This window comes from Typopeltis vanoorti, chromosome 26 (genome assembly GCF_054136105.1).
Source record: "Typopeltis vanoorti isolate ZY-2024b chromosome 26, IOZ_Tvanoo_1.0, whole genome shotgun sequence".
In the NCBI taxonomy this organism is placed as follows: Eukaryota; Metazoa; Arthropoda; class Arachnida; order Uropygi; family Thelyphonidae; genus Typopeltis; species Typopeltis vanoorti.
The window spans coordinates 32,376,236-32,398,805 of NC_143574.1; the positions used below are offsets into that span (position 1 = coordinate 32,376,236).

At 36.7% G+C, this 22,570-nt stretch overlaps 1 protein-coding gene across 1 annotated transcript in view; it reads right to left on the reverse strand.

The window, feature by feature from the left end:
- LOC150092465 (uncharacterized) overlaps positions 1 to 22,570 on the reverse strand; it is a 195,787-nt gene that overhangs the window by 54,079 nt on the left and 119,138 nt on the right. The window contains exon 5 of the mRNA XM_090414868.1: positions 1,593 to 1,673. Coding sequence (XP_090270994.1) covers positions 1,593 to 1,673 — 81 coding nt within the window. The remainder of the gene's footprint in view (positions 1 to 1,592; positions 1,674 to 22,570) is intronic.

Here is a 22,570-nt window from a genome sequence, read left to right on the forward strand (position 1 = left end):
GCAAAAATTGGTTGATAGGCGGAGGAGGGGAGATATGATTGAGACATTCAAATTACTGAAGGGTTTCTATAAAATTAATTCAGAAGATATTTTTGAGAACAGGGCTGGTTGTGGGAGGACTAGGGGACATCCATGGAAACTGGGCAAAAGTGTGGTTAGTAAAGGTGTTAGAGCTGGGTTCTTTACTTTTAGAGTAGTGAATGAGTGGAATGCGCTCCCTGAGTCTGTGGTGGATGCTGTGACAGTGAATGAGTTTAAGGCGAGGTATGATAGATACTGTATGAATGTCGAATAGTTGTGATGAAAATGATTTGGGGCCTCCCTCGATGAGTCTAATGACTCCCTGGAGTTGCCCGTAATAATAATAATAATAATAATAATAATCACCTCATGGTCACTTTCACCAATTGGTGGATGAATTGACACCTCATATACAATTACATTTTCTGATGAGATGACCAAATCCAAGACCCTCAATCCTTGAATGCCCTCTGTGACATACTGTCTGAGGTAGTTATCCTTCAAAAACTCAAGAAACTCATTTTCTTTACTTCCAGTTGCTATCTCATCATTCTAGTCTATACTGCCATAATTAAACTCACCCATAATGATCACCTTTTGTTATTTGCTTGGCTAATTTGATTATACATTTCATTGTCATCACCATCCACATTACCTGGTCTATAACAACATCCAACCAAGTATTTGATTCCATTGACATCTATCTCACACCATACTGCCTCAAAACCACTAGCACAGTGGTTTTGAGGTATTCCTTACTTTAGTTCTCAAGCTATGTTAGTTCAATTAGAATGGTGCAGTCGTTAAAAAATAAGTTTTTCTGATTGATTGGTGTGGGAATTGGTGAACCTACATATCGTAGATAGGCTGATAACTTAAATTCTGTTTTAATAGCACTGGAAACAGGAATAAAACTTAGCGGGATTGACACCGAGGTTTATTTTAAGCAGATTATAGTCTTATTTGAGTGAAATAGATAGAAGTTAAGTGAGGTACAAGGTGCTGGGAGCGCAGCACATACAAAAATTAACAAAGGTGCAGCTGATGTTAAGATACAAGAATAGAGACAAAAAAAATTACAATGCCGCAGTCGACAGCCTCTTAAATAATTTTAGAAAGCTATTGATTATTTGGATTAATAAATCAGCATTCAATAACCATAACAAAAGCATGTACAGTAGATGGGTAATAGTTTTAGTGCTTTGACACACACACACACACACACACACACACATACATTAAGATAGGACTTCATTTCAGCATGCTGCATTTATTGAACTGTAGGCATACATTTCTTGGCTGAAAAAATAAGAATACCAAGTTTTTTTTTAAAAAATCTTAAAGCAATTTAAGTTAATTGATAATGCCATATGCAATACAATGTGATATCTTAAAAAAAGCTTTCTTAATCTAAGACATTAAGCTAGTTTCTTATTAAAAGATACTTTTACATCTTATATTTTAGCAAAAAACGATATTTAAATAGTAGACACCAAATGATTCTTAGTATTATGCATATTATTTTTTCTCTTTGAGGCTAGCTTTTGGAGGATTGCATCTGCAGTAGTTACACTTAAATCAAACATCGCTACAAGAGAGACACCTAACCATATTCCGATATATCCGCCAATGTAACTCAGGATCTCAATATTCTGAAACAAACAATGATAAAATGAAAGTGTATTCAGAGAATGATAAATCAGTCAGTATAAAGATTATTTCAAGCTTTATATAACCACCAAAATTAAACTGCCAACATGAAAGCATTAAAATACAGCAAGAAAAGGAAGAATCACTCATTTGTTTAGTATAAACCAAAACGTTTACTGATAAAATAAAGTGAAGAAATTAAGAATATTTCTTATATTACATTAAATCCAGCTAGTGTAGCTCCATGGAAGAGTGTTTTCGCTCCTCAGTACTAAGCTGCCCAAAGAAAGAGCATCGCAAGTTCGATTGTGGTCACTGACAAGATGAACTTTTTCTAAGCCTTTTTTCTACCCATTCCCAAGTTAGTCAATTTCTGGCATGGACAAGTGACTTTTTCCTCCTGGAAACTTGAGTTTTTCATTCCAGAAACTCAACTGTAGAATCCACACTCTTTTCAGACATTAAAAGTATTGGGTTACGTGCCACGAGATGGCGCTACTTGTTAGCCATCTCTTCACTGCATGCCAATTAAATTACTGATAGCCTTGCGTCAGCTATCTTTGATTGGCTACCAGTGGAGAGTGAACTAACTACTCAGTCTCCAAAAGTTAGATAGGGCTTAAACGCCCTTGACTACTCCATATACAGGAATAAAAGGCATTAGCTGATTTTTATTATTATTATTATTTTTTATTGCAGCTTCCATAGCTCATTCAGAAAGACCTGTGTTCAGTTCCAGTCCATGATGTAAGATCCCTTTATCAGGGCTTTTCGACTGAAGGTGAGTTAGCCAGTTTTCATACGGTGGTGGAGAGCCTGAATCATAATAATAAAGAATTAAAAGAATACAGTTTCATGGCACGTTTAATTTATAACCAAGTAAAAAACTTTCTACTTAACTGAAAAGGTTATCCAGCGATTTTCCAAAGACAGTATTTATAATCTGTCTTTGGAAAATTATAGCACTGAGACTTCTAAAACACACACACACACACACACACACACACACACACACACACACACACACACACACACACACACACACACACACACACACACACACACACACACACACACACACACACACACACACACACACACACAAATGCAACACAAAACTAAGTGAAACATGTGGACAAAAGAACAGAGTCTCTAACTAGATGAAGGTGTCCTCTGTGGATGTCAGTTGGAGGCCTTAGATGTAAACTGAAATCAAAATATTATTTCCCATATTTTAGAAAGTTTTATGCAATCATATTTATTCAGGTTAGGCAGATTTTTGAGAGCAGCTGCATATTCTTTAAACAGTGTTTCTGTTCAAAATTTGCTGCAATAGAGCATGATGGTTTTTTTCCAATCGATTCTATGAGCCATATCCAAAGCATGGTCTGTAAGCAAATGACTATAGTCATGACTGCAGGTGTAAAGTTTATTTTTTCTATGTGATGGTGGCTTATTTTCATGTCTGTCCATAGTCCATAGAACAACTTGCTGAAGAGTGAACTAAGAAAATAGAAAGTTGATCTTCAATGGAGCAGATAAGTGTAGCTAATTTCAAGTGGGACTTTTTAAAAGCTTCTGCTAATAAAGAATTCTTCAAAATGAAAAACAACCTGCCAAAACGTATAACAGTCTTTTGGATTCTAAACCTGTGCCTCAAATTCAACCTCTTCATATTTTAGTTAACTTGTCATCAAAAAGGTTAATGAAGCTGTCAATAAGTGCCTTTAGTCTCAGCCACAATTTTGCTGTTGCACTGAAACAAGTACCAGCACTCCATTAGATTTGACGTTACCAGCATTCTTCATAGATGCTTGCCTCCTTAAAGAAAGTTATCATCCTGCTAACTTACACAAAGATAACAGTATAATCACCAGGGCTAGCATTATCACCTGAGCTGATAATGGCAATAGCACAATTTTAATACCAGTTAATGCAAAAGAAAAATTGATATCATTCCCAGAGACTGCTCTACATACTTAACTATAGATTATGATCCTACTAAATCTCAGATCAAAAATTAAAAAGGTTATTCAAAAAAGTACCTTCCTGATAATTTTTTTTGAGTAAAAAAAAAGTATCAGGATGGTACGTTTTTTTACACACAAACTTAAATCTTTCAGTTCTTCTCACCCTCCTGCTATAATTATCCAGACAATGAAGCTCTTAGTCTCCATACATTTTATATAAATATCTCTATCCATTTTAAAATTTCTATTGTAAATCTAATTGTTAATAATATAGATATCTTAGTCAATTTTAATATCACCTCATTGTTCACCAGCATTCCCTTAAACAACACCTTTTATGTATTACTTCTATGGTGGTGCAAAAGCAGCCGAAGAATGTTGCGGTGGATTTCAGCTGTGGTAAAAAAAGTGTTTTTTAAACGGTGTATAGTGTGACTTCTGTCACGAATTGTGCTACATTTTTTTCAGAAATACAAGTGTTCTTTAGTGGTGCTGCTTTTGGAGTTTAGTTGTTTTTTATAGTAAGTTATTTTTGGGTTACTGAGAAGGCAAGGTCAGAGTTGAATCCATCTGCATTGGAAGAAGATAAGTTTTCGTTATCTAGCAGTTGTGACCGGTGAAAATTTTAAGTGGGGTGCTGCCAAAAAAAAAAAAAAAAAAAAAAAACATTTTTTACCCTAATTATTAAGAAATTTATTAATAAATAAATTTACATATTAAAAATATTTCATCCTGACCACGATAAGTATCAATAATTGAAAAAATATAATTCTTTCTGTATTTTCAACAGTGACACTCGTCATAATTCAGCCTTGTATTTATAATAAATAAATAATTACAGGGTGTTCGGGATAAATTTGACATATTTATAATTAATTATATTTTTCCGTAAGTTACATGTATTAACACACACTTCTCTTCATTTAAAAGTTTGGACCCTTCTTCATTCATATACAAGATGTCAGAAAGGATGGATAGCTGGAACCCACCTGAATCATGGAAGAGAATAACTTGTATCATGATGATTCGTGCCCGCCATCAAAATAAGGATATTACGACTGCTGCCCAATGCTCCCTGAATACAGTAAAAACAATCAGGCATGAACTAGAGACTTGCAATGGTGACTACGAGGATGTAGCAAGAAGAAAGATCCCTAGCAGACGATCCGATTGCGTTCGTACAGCAGAATTCCTCGCAAATCTGCAGGAACAGGTGTTGAAGAACCCTGGCATTGGAATTCGGGCTTTGTTCGTGGAGTTGCTAACTGTAGTCAAGCCCTGGATAACAAGGGTAGCCAATGGTAGGCCGTATGTATGGCAGCAGGATTCGGCCCCTTGCCACACCTCTGGGAAAAGTCAAAAATGGTTGTCTGAAAATTTCTACGACTTCACCAGTCCAAATGTTTGGCCTCCAAACTCCCCAGACCTTAACCCCATGGATTATTTTGTATGGGGCGCAGTTGAAAAAGACACCAATCGCACTTCCAGTAATACAAAAGCCCAGTTAATGGATAAAATTAAAACAGTTTTTGCGGCCCTTCCCAGGGAGACTGTAGCATCAGCTTGTTCGAGGTTCCGAAGCAGAATTGAAGCTGTGATCGATGCTAATGGTGGTTATTTTGAGTAAATCTTGTTGATAGTATTGTAATTAACTCTGCCTGTAATGTTTTTTGTCAATTCATTAAATTTAATAGATACAAAGAAGATTTTCTTTTTCCTTACGAAACTGTCAAATTTATCCCGAACACCCTGTATATGTTATTTTAACAAAATTAAATAAGATTTACAAAAAATAGTTTACCACGAACACGCACCGGCAAAGGTTGGTCTATTGGTAGAGCCTCTGCTACTAATGGCTCAGTTAAGTAAGTTTGAGTGCGGTTAGTAGTTGGAACCCCTTCCAATCGTTCGATGCTGTTGGCACACTCTCCCTCGATGAGTCTTTGGACTCCCTGGAGGTGTCAAATAATAATAATATCTCACAGAAATAACTCAGAAGCATATGATACACTGCCCAAATGGCAGTAGGAATGACGTAACGTGCAAAGACAAGCGCAAATGAATATTGGCGTTAGATCGCAGTGCATTTGTTTCGTAATCTAAAGTGTTAATCGAACAGTTCAATTATTAACTATTCAATCAATGTCAAAACATAAGCTGTAACCTCTAACATGTTGTACTGCATTTATATAATGTTGTAAGCATCGTTATTATTTATAAACACAGACAAAATTTAATTTTTTCATTGGGAGTGCTGCAGTGTTTCAGTGCTTATGTACGAGCTGCCACTGTTATTTAGTATAGTTAAATATAGTTTATACTTATATATATTTTATTGTGTAAGTAAATTAGCTCACAGTATAGCGTATAACATATTATTTAGTGTTTAGTTTTAGCAGTTCCTCGGCATCAGTTGAATGATGGTAGCAGCCGCAGCTCCAATTACAAATAGCCTGTCACCAAGTCCTCCCCTATTTAAGGACTGGTTTACATGACATACTACAGGATTTTTGTGGCATGTGGTGCTTGTGGAATGTGTGTGTCCTGGCAGTTGGATATGTGGTGGGTGCGGGAAGAGGGAGTGCATATATGCACAAAATATAGGCAATGGGAAGAATTTAGTGAGTTAGATATTACCATAACTGAACTCATTGCATCAGGGGTGGGAGAATCTTAACCTAGAAAGACAAGTAGTGTGATAGAGGGCAAGAATAATGAGCAAAATATGAATGAAAAAATAAGATTGGGGGGGGGGGTGGAACGTTTGAATGACTGAATTTTTGAGAGATTGTCTTATTTGGGAGGATGAATGGCATGCAAGAGTGGCTAACTTGCAGAGAGAGAGGCAGATGAGCTAAAAGAGGAGTGGAATGTCTCAGGAATGAGATGAGATTAGGCAAATGGAAGAGATGAATGCAAGGAGAATCAGAGTAGGAGTGAGAGAAAGTTGTAGGAATCATAGAAGAGGAGAGAATACAAACAGTAGAAGAGAGGGAATGAGAGAGGGGGTATGGGAATGATAGAAGAGGAGAGAATACAAACAGTAGAAGAGAGATATGGCAATGATAGAAGAGGAGAGAATAGAAACAGTCAGAAAGAAGTAATGAGAAGAATGTGAGTGAGTGGAGGAACCAGGGATAGAGTGATGCCAGGACAGCAGGTAAGTAGGGAAACACAGAAAGGATTAGAGAAGAGAGAGTGAGGGATGCAGGTAAGCAATCAAGGAACAGAGTGGTAAGAGGTGTAATGTATGAAGACTCAATGATCTGTGGTGTGCAAATAGGATGCCAGAGAAGTGTTTGCCTGGAGGAACGATAGAAAGTGGCTGTGGAAATTAAGCAGGGGGAAACAGTGGATGAGACAATTGTGATGGTGGCCACGAATGACTTCAGAGGCAGTGTAAATTAGGTGGTGAGAGATCTGGAATTCATTCTTGAGGTTGTACAAAAGAAAATGCAGAGAGGAAAGGTAGTGTGTGTGTTATCCAGGTATGATAATGATGAGCTCAGCAGAAGAGCAGTAATAATGAATAGCATAATAGCCAGAAGATGTCAGAAGAGAGGATTGGAATATGTGGATGCTTGGAGGGCATTTCAGGACAGAAAGGAACTGTATGTAAGAGATCACTTGCATTTGAATGAGGACATAAGCAACTGGAGAGAGATTGTTGTTTTCTGAAAGAGTCAGTTTATCAGTGTGGGGAAACTAGAATTCCCCAAGTGGATGGTAGGGGTGACCTCTTGTGGGAATGGGTAATTGGTGGAAGATTGATGACATCAGGAACACTGAGTCCAGTGTAGTCTGGAGGGAATAATGATAGGTATAGAAGCAGTGACATTTTTATGCTTTAAACTAATGCCAAGAGTATCCAGAATAAAGGAGATGAATTGGTGGTGCTGATAGCATCAGCCTGGACAAAGATTATTGGGATCTCTGACACATGGCTCATGGAAGGTGATATAATTACAGGAATAGAAGTAGGATACAGCATTTTTCTGCAGGATAGGAAGGAAAAATACAGGGGCAGAGTACTGCTTATGATAAGTGATGACCTGTGTCCTATCAGAGTGGAGACTTTGGAAGGTAGTGACACTAATGGTTTTGAAAACATATTGTGTGAGGTAGAGGTGGGAAAGACAGGATATTTAGTGGGTGTTGCTACAAGCCAAGCAGCACAGAAGATGGGAAGCAGGTGATGTTTAGGCAGTTGAGCTTGACAAGTGCAAACAGAATGATTGTTATGGGGGATTTTAACTACAGCAGTATAAGTTGGGAAGGGGAAATGCATGTAGTAATAAGGGAATGGAATTTCTAGAATACTTGAGGGAAATATGTCTTAGACAACATGTAATAGCGGGAACACGTGGTTCAAGAGTTTTGGATTTGGACATAGCATCAGAAGAGTTAATAATAATTGAGATGACATCTCTTTCCTCCCCAGTTGGAGAAAGTGAGTGTTTTTGACTTGGAAGATGAATAGACATTCAGGAGTATCAAAGAAAAGAGAAGAGAAGATGTGTGGAATTATAAGGCAGGTGATAATAATAGTCTTAGATATCAACTTGGGGCAGTTCCATGTAGGGTTGAATTGGAATGCCAGGATATCATTAGTGCTTGGATAATTGTGAAGGAATATTTGTTAATAGCAATAGTAAGGTGTATTCCACAAGGGAAGAAGTGAACACAGTTTGGTGTAAAGTGGATGACAAACAATATCAAACAGGAACTGCAAGCGAAATAGAGGTTATGGAAGAGATATAAGGAGAGGGGTGGAGAGCAGATGCATGAAGAATATAAGACTAAGGCCAGGAGAGTGACTAGTATGGTGAGCAAGGCAAAACCGGAATGTGAGAAGAGATTGCACTAAGATCCAAAGAAAATCCTAGGGAATTTTTTTAGCTATGTGGCCCAGTAGGAGGAATGACATTGTGGAAGAAAAATGGGAATAAAGTGACTGATGAAGAAGACATAGTGGAGTTGTTCAAGGAGCACTTTATAGGAGTATTTCATACTGGAGAAGTAGGTTTTAATACTAGAGGGATAGGGCAGGTTTGAGGTTTATAGGTGAAAGAGGAGAGTGAGTTCCAAGTACCTAGTACTCTGGATGGTAAAGCTGTGGGACTGGATAGTATTTCAAAATAGGTTTTCAGAGAATGTGCTAAAGAACTGACAGCTCCATTGACATGGCTTTTAAATGAAAGTCTGGCTATGGGAAATGTATCCAAGGAATGGAAAGAAGGTAAGATAGTTCCATTGCATAAGGGCTGTAGCAGACTAGAAGTGCTTAATTATAGGCCAGTTTGTTTCATCAGTAGTTGTTAAGGTTGTGGAGAAATTAGTGAGGGACTACTTACAGAGTTGGACAGATGAGGGTAATGATATATGTAAGAATCAACATGTATTTGTTAAGGGGCACTCTTGCTTTAGTAATATGATTGCCATTTATAATGAAGTGAGAAAGCAGTTTATGAGGGAAAGACATACTGCCATTTTTGTTTTTTTTGGGATTTTGCAAAGGCATTTGACAGGGTGCCACATGATAAGCTGATATTTAAGTTGCAACACGTGGTTTTAGATGTCGGGTTAGTCAACTGAATTCAGGATTGGCTGTCCGATAGGTATCAGAGAGTTGTGTATAGTGGAGCAATATCAAGGAAGCAGAAGTTTAGTTACAAGTGGGGTTCCACAGGGCTCAGAACTGGGACCTACATTGTTTAACCTTTATATCAATGACATTGTAAGTGGATTGCAAGGGGATATTCAGTTGTTTGCAGATGATGTGAAGCTGGGAAGGGTTATCAGTAATAGTGCAGATGTGGCAGCCCTGCAAGAATATTTGAATAAACTAAACAGATTGGCAAATGAATGGGGGTATCGGTTCAATACAGCAAAATGTAAAGTTGAGGTTTGGGATAAATTGATGGGAGGTTGCATACTTGATTGGAGGAGCTGTACTGGAGGAGGTAGGGGAGACAAGAGATCTGGTTGTTGATAGAAAGCTGAAATTCAGGGGACATATTGCAAAGGTGGTGAAGGTAACCCAGAGGATTGCTGCAATGCTGAGAATGATGCTAACCTGCAGAGGAAATAGAGTTATCATTCTGTTGTATAAGACCCTGATCACATCACACTTGGACTATTGTTTTCAAATTTGGTCCCCAGGATCTGAAGGGGGTAAATTAACTGTGGAAAGGGTAAAGGGGCAGATAACAAAGATGGTTTCATGATGTTAGTTACGACAATCGGCTGAGGGAATGTGGGCTGCAGAGTTTAATGGATAGAAGGAGTGCTGATATTATTATTATTATTATTATCTCGGGCAACTCCAAGGAGTCGACGGACTCATCAAGGGAGGCCCTAACATCATGTCAAGAGCAACTATTCGGCATTCACACAGTATCTATCATACCTTGTCTTGAACTCATTCACAGTCATAGCACCCACAGCAGACTCTGGCAACTTATTCCACTCATTCACCACTCTCCAAGTGAAAAACCTAGTTCTAACACCCCTGCTAACCACACTCTTGCCCAGCTTCCTTGTATGGCCCCTAGTCCTCCCACCACCAATCCTATTTTCAAAAATATCTTCTGGATTAATCCTATAGAAACCCTTTAATAATTTGAATGTCTCAATCATATCATCCCTTTTCCACGTATCAACCAATTTTTGTAACCCACAAATCTTCAACCTGTTCTCATAAGGTTCATTCCACAGACCTGCTATCATCTTGGTCACTCGTCTCTGAATTCTCTCCACCTCCTCCCCATCAAGAAGAAACCCTGCTGCCCATATCTGGGCACAGTAATCTAAATGGGGTCTTATGAAGACTCAATATAGAGGAACAATAACTTATTTGTATCTGCTTGTTAAAGTATTTTTCAGCAACCGAGTGATTTGATGAACTGTTTTGGCCACTTTTGCAATGTACTCCATAAACTTCAACTCCCTATCCACCAACACTCCAAATCCCTGGCCTCGTCAATCTCCTGGAGTATGGTTCCACCAATGTGATATACTGCTGCTAATCTTTTCACTCCAAAATGAATAACCTTACACTTTGCCACATTAAATTGACATCTATTTTCCCTAGTCCAGTCCTCCAAACTATCCAAATCATCCTGCAAAATTTTGACATCCTGTGCACTCACAATTGCTCTACCCAGCTTTGCATCATCAGCAAACAAGTGAACAGTTCCTCTCAGATCCTTTCCTATATTGTTAATAAACAAATTGAAAAATAGTGGTCCAAGAGCAGAACCCTGCGGCACACCACTAGTCACAAGCCGTCTTTTGGACTCCACTCCTGAATAAACCACTCTCTGGTATCTCTCCATCAACCACCCTCCTATCCATTTCACCAACCATATATCCATCCCCATCTGCTCCAGTGTTCTGATTAGAGTAACATGTGGTATCTTGTCAAAGGCCTTGGCAAGGGCCAGTAGAATCACTGTAAACCCATTACTCTTATCCAATTCAGACGTCACTGTGTTATAAAACGTGAGCAAGTTACTGAGGCATGATCTACTCTTCACAAAACCATGTTCTCCCCCATACAGTATCCCATTTTCATCTATACAGTTCGGTATTCTTCTCTTGAATAATTTCTCCAAGACCTTGACAACGATGCCTGATATGCTAATCGATCGGTAATTTACAACATCAGTCTTGGAACTTCCTTTATGCAGTGGAACTATTTTCCCCTCTTTCCACCCCGTCTGGACTAACCCAGACCAGAGACTCAAATTAAACAAAATGGTCAAGGGTACTGACAATTTTTTAGCCGCTTCACGTACAACACGAGCTGGTATACCATCCAATCCCACATATGTATTGACATTGAGGTTTTGCAATAGACTACTCACCTCCACTTCATTCACCACAATTCCCGTATAATCTACTGGTTTATTCGTTTCTGCAATGTCACCACCTTGTTGATATATACTTGCAAAGTGCTCACTCAGTAACTCAACTCTATCAACGATTCAGTTACCTCCCTACCATCGGCAGTCTTTAAAATCATTCTACCATATACATTTTTTCTTTTATTTGCAAGTATCGAAAAAACTGTTTATGATTCTCCTTAGCTTTTTCATAATCCTTTTTTGATTTTTTTACCACACTCGTTGATTGAGACTTTTAAAGTTCATATTTATGAATTTAGGGACACAAAACACATGTGTTGAAAAGATTATTTTACTGATTAATAATAAAATAGTAATTTCACGTTTCGACTCCTGTGTTGAGGTCATCTTCAGAAGGATACACGTGTATAAGAACAAGCTACATGCTGTTGCACTTTATACAAGTAAATTACATCTACGTTGTTAACTAATCTTTTTTCTTAGCCTACCCTCGAGTGATAAAAATAAATAAATAAATAAAATAAAATAAAATAAACAAAAAATAAAAACTACAATAAACTCTGCTAAAGTCCTCACGTATTAGGATTCTTCTGGAATTATGCAGTTTATATTGTTATATTACGATTATCTTCTGATTTTTGTACAGTACAGGTTACTATTGAATGTTCAGGAGGAAAAAAAAAACAACAACAGAAAAAAAACACTTCACCAAATCTTCTTGCATTGAGATTTTTTTTTTTGTGGTTGCTATGAAGGTTGTAGATGGGTCCTCCACATTCTTGGAATTGTTAGACCATCATTTTTATTCAGATGCAGATCATGTTTGAGCATTTCACATGCTTCATTGAATTTCCGCTCGAACCAAGTTTTGTGGTATCAAAAATTGAACCAGGTTTTGTGGTACGCACTCCAAACATACCACAGAATTGACTGGAAAGTCCACAGAATTGACTGGAAAGTCAATTCTGTGGTATGTTTGGTGTGCGTGGTCAGAAAGGCCAGTTTTTCCAAAATGGAGGTATTTTATGTGACGTTTGTTTTCATCCTTTCTGATTGGGATGGTTCGCCCTGTTTCCCCTATGTATGGTATGTTACATATGCAATCTATTTTGTAAACCCCTGGGTGGGCTAAGTGTGGCAGGGGATCCTTGGAAGAGCTGAGTAGGTGTCTTAATTTTGTCGGGAGTTTATAGGTGGTTTTGATGTTGTATTTGTGTAGTGTTCTGTCTATTTTTTCTGAAATGCCTCTAACATATGGTATAGCAATAGCATTCTTGAAATCTTTTTTGTTATTAGTGGTATCTTTGTGGAGGATCTTGTGAATGGTTTTTATACTGTATCCATTTTTTATAAAGGTATGTTTGATGGTCTCATATTCATGGATAAGAGCTTGTTCATTTGAACAAATGGTTTGAGCTCTGTGTTTAAGGGTGCTTATGACCCCTAGTTTTTGTGTTGGGTGTTGATAAGAAGTTTTGTGTATGTACTGGCCAGTGTGTGTAGGTTTGCGGTAAACTTAGAAGGAGAGACAGCCTGAAGGAAGACGTGTGACAAGTGTGTCTAGGAACAGAAGATAGCTGTTTTTTTCAATTTCAATGGTGAATTGGATGCATTTGTGTTGTTTGTTCAGGTGAACTCTCTAGTAGCGAGAGTTCACCTTGTGAACTCTCGCTACTAGAGAAAGGTTTAAATTACGCCATTGCTCCAAGGTCAGTAAATAAACTAGATATAATATATCACATAACATATCGAGAGAGGTTTAAAATCCTTCCCCTCCAATTTAGCTGACAAAATACGGATGGAAACTGCCCGTTTTCTAAATGCAACCAAAAAATTAAGCAGCAACCTAAACAAAGCGGATAAACTGTCCCTCAAATCCCTAAAAAATAACCATGACAGTATTATCACAAAAGCAGATAGAAGGAACGCCACTGTGGTTTTAAATCGGACAACCTACATTGAAAAAATGAACCATTTGGTATCGGACTACAACACCTACCAAATAGTTAATTACAACCACACGCAACGTAACAAAAAGAAAACTACTAAACTACTTAAATCAGTTAACACGTGGTCGGAAGAAACAATTACAAAAAATTAATACTGCAGTATTTACCGCGCACCCAGTATTGCCAAAAGTACACAAAACAGACACGCCATTACATCTAATTGTGGAAGGAATTGACAGTCCGAATTACTACATAGCCAAAAAATTTGTGGCCACACTCAAGGAATTGGTTGGTCATTCCCCTTCCTACATAAAAAATACACAATTCATAAAGAAAATTAAAAATATTACACTCAATGACCAAGATCTATTAGTCAGCTTTAACATAACTTCCCTTTTCACCAATGTCCCAATCAATGATACTATCCTACACTCTTACAGAACATATTTCCACACGACATCACGGCCCTCTTTGCCCACGTACTCCGCTCCGGATATTTCGTGTGTGCAAAACAATTTTTACCTTCAAAAAGAGGATACAGCCATGGGCTCACCACTCTCTCCCCCCCCCCCCCCCAACAGCGAACTTTTATATGGAAGATTTTGAGCAACGAGCTCTAGAATCGGCGTGCCTAAAGCCCAAAATTTGGCTCAGATACGTCGACGATATTTTCGCCATTTCGCCCCACGGCCGCCAAGCACTAGATACATTCCTTAGCCACCTGAACAAACAACACAAATGCATCCAATTCACCATTGAAATTGAAAAAAACAGCTATCTTCTGTTCCTAGACACACTTGTCACACGTCTTCCTTCAGGCTGTCTTCTAAGTTTACCGCAAACCTACACACACTGGCCAGTGCATACACAAAACTTCTTATCAACACCCAACACAAAAACTAGGGGGTCATAAGCACCCTTAAACACAGAGCTCAAACCATTTGTTCAAATGAACAAGCTCTTATCCATGAATATGAGACCATCAAACATACCTTTATAAAAAATGGATACAGTATAAAAACCATTCACAAGATCCTCCACAAAGATACCACTAATAACAAAAAAGATTTCAAGAATGCTATTGCTATACCATATGTTAGAGACATTTCAGAAAAAATAGACAGAACACTACACAAATACAACATCAAAACCACCTTTAAACTCCCTACAAAATTAAGACATCTACTCAGCTCTTCCAAGGATCCCCTGCCACACTTAGCCCACCCAGGGGTTTACAAAATAGATTGCATATGTAACATACCATACATAGGGGAAACAGGGCGAACCATCCCAATCAGAAAGGATGAACACAAACATCACATAAAATACCTCCATTTTGGAAAAACCGGCCTTTCTAACCCCGCACTCCAAACATACCACAGAATTGACTTTCCAGTCAATTCTGTGGTATGTTTGGAGTGTGTACCACAAAACCTGGTTCGATTTTGTGGTACCACAAAACCTGGTTTGAGCGGAAATTCAAGGAAGCATGTGAAATGCTCAAACATGATCCACATCTGAATAAAAATTATGGTCTAACAATTCCAAGAATGTGGAGGACCCATCTACAACCTTCATAGCAACCACAAAAAAAAAAATCTCAATGCAAGAAGATTTGGTGAAGTGTTTTTTTTCTGTTGTTGTTTTTTTTTCCTCCTGAACATTCAATAGTAACCTGTACTGTACAAATCCAGAAGATAATCGTAATATAACAATATAAACTGTATAATTCCAGAAGAATCCTAGTACGTGAGGACTTTAGCAGAGTTTATTGTAGTTTTTATTTTATTTTATTTTATTTATTTATTTTTATTTTTTATCACTAGAGGGCAGGCTAAGAAAAAAGATTAATTAAGAACGTAGATGTAATTTACTTGTATAGAGTGCAACAGCATGTAGCTTGTTCTTATACACGTGTATCCTTCTTAAGATGAACTCAATACAGTGGTCGAAACGCAAAGTTATTATTTTATTATTAATCAGTAAAATAACCTTTTCAACACGTGTGTTTTGTGTTCCTAAATTCATAAATATGAATGATCACTGTGTAATGTTAAAAGAAAGAGACTTTTAAAGTGCTTGACGTTGGGGAGTTATTTCACTTGGGGGAATAGTGGGAAGGAATGAGGACAAGGGCCATCCATGTAAGTTATAAAAGGAAGCTGTGAGCAAGAGGATGAGAGGTTTCTTTGCATGGAGGGTGATTGAACTGTGGAATGCATTGTCTGATAGAGTAGTGAGTGCAGCAGTCAGTGAGTTCAAGGAGTGGTATGATGGATTTTGTGTTTCCTAGGAAAGACTTCCCACAATGAGTCTCTTGACTGTATGGAGGTGTGAATAATAATAATAACACTAACACCTGATCGCTTTTAAAAAAAACGTTTTACCTCGTGATATCACAGATCTCATTTCCTTTGCATTACATTCTCATATTTCTCTTGGAAGAACAAAATTTACAAACAGATAGAGAAGACCTACAGGTATCTTACCCTCTTACCTCCTTGCCTGTTTTTTCATGGAAGATTTTGAAAAATTAACTCTTGACTCACTTCCTCTCAAACCTAATATTTGGTGAAGATATGTTGATCGTGTATTCTACTCATGGTCCAGAAATTAGACACTTTCATCTGTCACCTTAATAGTCATTGTCCTAGAATCCAATTTACAATGGAAAAGTAAACTAACAATAGTTTAGCCTTCCTAGACACCTTCATAACATGCCTACCTAATGGTAACCTGTCCTTTTCAGTATACAGGAAACACACTCACACACTGACAAAGTTTCCCATCACTCTTCCCCACTGCCCATCTTAACCTAACCAGTGGAGCTTATAATTTTTGTTTGAATGAAGCCTTTCTTGTAGGAACTCAATCATATAGACAACACCTTCCTATGTAAAAAGTGCTTAAACTTGTGTTTATTATACATTGAAGATACCACAAAATTATATACATGGTTTTAATACTTTTCCCAAGGAAGCAAATTACTGTTTTGCACTTTAAACATATTCATGTCTGAGCTACTTGTATATTTCATATCACTTGCCTTAGTATGTATCTCATAATGCAAAGCACACTCCCTCTCGGACGTTGTATTATGCCATGCGTGAATGCTATTTGAATATATTTCAAGTGCAAAACACTGTTTTGCTTACTTGGGAAAAGGATTAAAACCAAATATGTAATTTCTTAGTATCTTCAACGTATAATAAACCCAAAGTAAAAAACTTTCTACATCCTTCTCTCATCCAGAGATTTTTGTTAATAAGGTTGAGCACCTTTTGGCTACTTCTATATGAGGTATATATGATTCTGCATTAGTTTAACCTTGGTATCTCTCTCTATCTCTCTCCCTCCCAGGTCTGGCTCCCACTGATATAGGTATTAAAAGGTTGAAACTAGTCTGGGTAGTGGCCCTTCCCATTATACATAGCATTATACATGTCCAAAAGGGGAGGGGGAGTGCTTTGCATTATGGGATACATACTAAGGCAAGTCATATGAAGTCATTAGCCTCTATATAGAAGTATCTCAGATGTGAATGTATTTCACATGCAAAACATTGTTTTGCTTCCTTGGGAAAAGGATTAAAACCAATTATATAATTTCTTGGTATCTTCAACACAACTTGCTATCTAATGGCTACAGTTTTTATAGAATCAAAAAAAAAAAAAAAAAGAATCTTCCCTCAATGCATGATCTTTCCTTCAGAAGGATTTTAGTAATATTGTCAGCATTCCCCATCCCCATGTCAGAAAATACAGCCAGAATCTTAAAGAAATACAACCTCTGTCAGCTTTCAGTCTCCACTTGAAAGTAGCTATACTTATCTGCTCTGCTAAGGACGAATTCCACCTCTCTCTCTTTCTCATTTGCTGGTCTATATGTAGTTCCTGTTCCTGGATGTTGGACTACTTATGAACACACAAGAGAATTAGTCATCATCTTTTTTTATGTTGTTCCCAATAAGAAAAGGTTACATGCTAGTATATTTTATATTGTGGGTGGGCTAAGGATTTTTATCCCTATTTTTATTATTTATATATATACATATGTTAAAGATACCAAGCTATTTTATAAACCTGATTTTAATCCATTTCTCAAATTATAATTATTTAATTATATTATATTAAATATATTAAATTTAATATATTAATATATTTTTATTTTATTTTTTATTTTTTTTAAAATTTATTATTTATCTATATTATTTATGGCTATTATTTATTATGGCCACTACCCAGACCAGTTTCAACCTTTTAATGAGGTCTTATCATTGGGAGCCAGATCTGGTTGAAGTAATGCAGAATTCAAATATATTTCATATACAAGTAGCCAAAATTTATTATATTATTTTAATATTTTAAAATTAACAATTTAATATATTAAACATATTAAATTTAATTATAAACCAGGTTTATAATTAAAATAGCTTGGTATCTTTAACGTATATTATACTCAAGGTAAAAAACTTTCTACACACACACACACACACACACACACACACATATATATATATGTATGTGGTCATAGGCTTCTACTCGGTTGTTGTGATACATTTAAAAAAAAATAATAATAATAAATTTAATGACTTAAAAAATCGAGATAACGTGTTATTCGCCTTAAAATCTTTATAATATTATTCTCATTAAAATCTATAATAAGTTATCTCGGTTTTTTAAGTCATTAAATATATTTCTTTTTAATATATATATATATATATAGAGAGAGAGAGAGAGAGAGAGAGAGATAACGAGGGAACAGTTTTGTGCAGACATCACCATTTCAATGTTGAAATATATATATATATACACTAACTTTCCGTGTTGCTTACAGTTATTTCCTCTATGTTTTACTGGTTATTTCTGGTTATTTTTTAATGTGCACCTGATGAAGACTGATACAAGCTGAAAGTAGTTGTGCTAATAAACTTTGTTTTTATTTCTCTCAGTTTCTAGTCATTCAATTTTTTATTTAATATATATATATATATATATATATATATGTGTGTGTGTGTGTGTAGATGGTCTGAAAAGTTCTCGGCTTAGACCATAGATGGCAAAACTATTGGCAAGATTTTTTTTTTTTCTAAATCGGTGCATCTGTCATAAGCATTCATGTGAAATTGCAAATCATTCTATCAAGCAGTTTTTTTATACATCTGTCTGAAGCAAAAGTGTTGTGGTATCCCTTGAAATAGATAAAATTTAGTATTGTGCGGTTATAAAATTCTTTGTAAAAGAAGGTTTAATGCCAAAAGAAATTCATTCACAGTTCATAAAAGTTTACGGGCACTCTTCTTTGTTTTCAACAATTAAGAAATGGGCTGCCGAGTTTAAACATCGCCGTACCAGCCTTGAAGATGATCCATGTGAAGGACGTTCAAAATGTGTAACAACACCAGAAATCTTTGATCACGTGTACGATATACTATTGGATGACCAGTGAGTAAAAGTGTGAAATTGCTGACACTATAAGCATTTCCAAAGAACATGTAGGATATATTTTGCATGTAGAATTGCAAATGAAAAAGCTTTGCGCAAGATGGGTGCTGTGCTTGCTCACAGCAGATCGGGGGGGGGGGGGGTGATCAACTTCTTCAGGTATCACAATCAAAGAAATGTACAAAAAATAACGGAGACTTAAAAATTGCATTAACAGTAATAGTACAAAAGACAATAGTACATTTTGAAAACAGTAATGCCAGCTTGAGTTCCAAACAAAAGTTGACTATGTGCTGTCACGAGTGCGTCAGTATTGAACAGAGGCAATGTGTGCGTCAGAGAGATTGAAACTTAGTCTGTTGTTGATATAGGAAGAATCTAAGCTAATTTCTCTAGATTCGACAATTTTTCTTTCAAGTTCATCGTAGCACATGTGGATATTAGAAGTTTGTGTCCAGTCCACAATGTGTTGGCGGCCTTCGTGTCTGAGTTAACAGAAAAAAGAACGTGGCTAGAGAGAGCGCTGGCTCTAGTCCTGTTGTAGGAAATATCTCTACGATGTTCTTCCATACATAAAAGGATGGATTTAGCAGTTTGGCCATAGTATGGCTTTCCACAATCATATAAAATCTTATAGACTCTTGGAAACTGAGTAGGAAGATGTTTCTCTTTAGGTTTACTAATTTACTAAGTATGGAGCGAAGTTTTGGGAGCATAGTGAAGCAAGTTCTGAAGTTAACTTTCTTGAGAATTTTAGCCAGTTTTGGCAAAAGAGAGCTGATGTAAGGCAATGAAATAAAGGTTCTAGGGGAAGAGGAATCTTCAGAAACAGTTGATATATATATATATATATATATATATATATAAATACAATATCAGAACCTTGTTCACTCCACTTCCAAAGATCCGTTTCTTTATAAGCCACCCAAAACCTTGTCATCATCAACTCAAATACCCTGGTGTATATAAAATACTGTGTGATTGTGATATTCCTTATTTTGGGCAGACAGACAGACAAATCTGTCGAATTGCGTATGGAAGAACACATGAGGGGCATTACTTACAAGAGAGAGCGAGCGAGTGCATTATCAAGTCATATCCTTTTCTCGGCTAATCCTAACGATGAAACCAAAGTCACAAAGTCTGCTGGGAAAAATCTACTGACATCTTCTGTTGCAATGATGAACTAGAGAGAAAAATCATGGAATCTAGAGAAATCATGTTCAATCCTGTTCATCTAAATAATAATACGTGATGCTGCAAGCACGCACTCTCCCAACAATGCAACAAACGGAAGAACAGCTTCAAATACAACTACAACGTTTTCATGCTAATTATGTATAGAGACTCTCTATATTGTTCATAGTCTTTTAACCTTCAGTGTTTAGTTTTTTTTCTTTTATAATGTCACCTGATGAAGGCTGTTACAGGCCGAAACTAGACGTATTTTTATATTAAAACCTTTTTACTTAAATCTCAGTTCTAGTCATTCAATTCTTCATAAAAATATGTATGTTAATCGAGTTAATGATCATTCTTTCACACACACACACACACACACACACACACACACACACACACACACACACACACACACACACACACACACACACACATATATATTTTATTTATTATTTATTATTTTTTTACATACTCCAGAAAACTTGCTGTAGAGACCAAACCTGGAACTTTTTTCAAGCAACTTCAGGCCTCCAATAAGCGGGTGGTGATCTCACACCAGTATTGAAATTCATCTTCCCCCCCCCCCAAAAAAAAGTCACAAACATCCGTGCCCATGACAGGATCAAACACATCCTGTTTGTTGGAGAATGGGAATGCTTATCACTCGATCAACCAGGTTGGCAATATGTATTGAACAATATAAAAAATACATTTGCAATCATGACTACGGTCAATTTAACCATGATCATAAATAGATAAATAAATAAATATGGCTTTTAAAATCAACTGGGAAAAGAATACCATGCTCCACTACAGCAAATTTAGAAGAGAAAAACTATTTTTAGAATCCACAGCTGCTCTCAAAAATCTGCCTAACCTGAATAACTATGGTTGCATATAACTTCCCAAAATATGAGAAACAGTAATACTTAGAGATGCCTGTTTACATCTGTAACTGCTTACATGTACCCATAGAGGGTGCCCATGCCAGTTTACATCAGTGACTGCTTACATGTACCCATAGAGGATGCCCAACATAGTTAGGACTTTAGTGTTTCATCAATGTGTTTCACTTAGTTTTGTGTTTATTTTGTGTGCATTACAAGTCTCATATTGTACTCCCTAAAATATCCCTGTGACTGAGATGAAATATTTGAAGAATTAAAAATTCCCTTAATCCTTTCTCAGTGCTGTTTCACTCCTTTAATCTTCTAACATGAGTGTCTCCCACTGCTTAAGTCTTAACACAAGGAACATAAATTTCTGATGGTTTATTATGCAGTAGATAATTTTCCTTATTGAACAAAGTGGACACAAATTTTCACCAGAAGATTATATTCTGAATGAAGATATACAAAGGTATTCTAAATGCTTCACATTCAAAGTATTCAGAATATCTCATTAAGAACTAAGCATGCTGTGTTTATTTTCCTATGTTCTAAGAAATTCATTGTGTTAATTACACAAGCTCTTGGGATAAACCAAGTCTACAAATAAATTCTTCCTTATTAGGATATTCATATCTTCTGGTTTGTGCAACTTCTGTAGAGGACAGTAACATCCAGATATGCAGTATATGATGTTTCTAGAGCCGTATTATAACTTTTAAGGTATGGCTTATTTGCTTGAAATTTGAAGGATTCCTCTGTGAATAGATTCTTGCATTAATGTGTACAGTTTCTTGGGAAGCACAATATGTTCAACTCAATATTTGTATATTTTAAAAATATGTTCCCATGATAAACTTGGTAAGGAAAGGTAGAGAAATTTAGTAGGGCACACATACACATCAAATTTCATATGTAGATGCAATATAAATCAACAAAACTTCTTCAAACAGCCTTATTATTATTATTAACATCAGATCTTAATGGAGTCAAAAGACTCACAATATGTACACACACCATCACACACGAATCCCATTAACCACCCAACTGGTCAAGATGTATATATATATATATATATATGTCCAACTTACCATGGGTACGCTAATCACCATGGATTTCAGGATTGTACAATGTTAGTTATGAGGATCGGCTGAGGGAATGTGGACTGCAGAGTTTGGTGGATAGAAGGAGAGGTGATATGATTGAGACTTTTATACTGTTGAGAGGTGGTTACAGGGTTGACACTGGGTTATTCTTCGCTTGGTTGAACAGCAGGAAGGAGTGATGACAAGGGGCCATCCCTGGAAGTTACGAAAGGAAACTGTGAGAAAGAGGGTGAGGAGTGGTTTCTTTGCATGGAGAGTGGTTGAACCATGGGATGCATTGCGTGATAGAGTGGTGAGAGCGAGAATGATCAATGAGTTTAAGGAATGGTATGATAGGCTTTGTGTTTCCTAGAAGAGACCTACCTCGATGAGGATTGATAGACTTTGTGTTTCTTAGGAAGGGCCTCCCACGATGAATCTTTTGACTCCATGGAGGCCTGAATAATAATAATATCTACATCTGATAAGAATAGATGAGGATGATATTGCATCC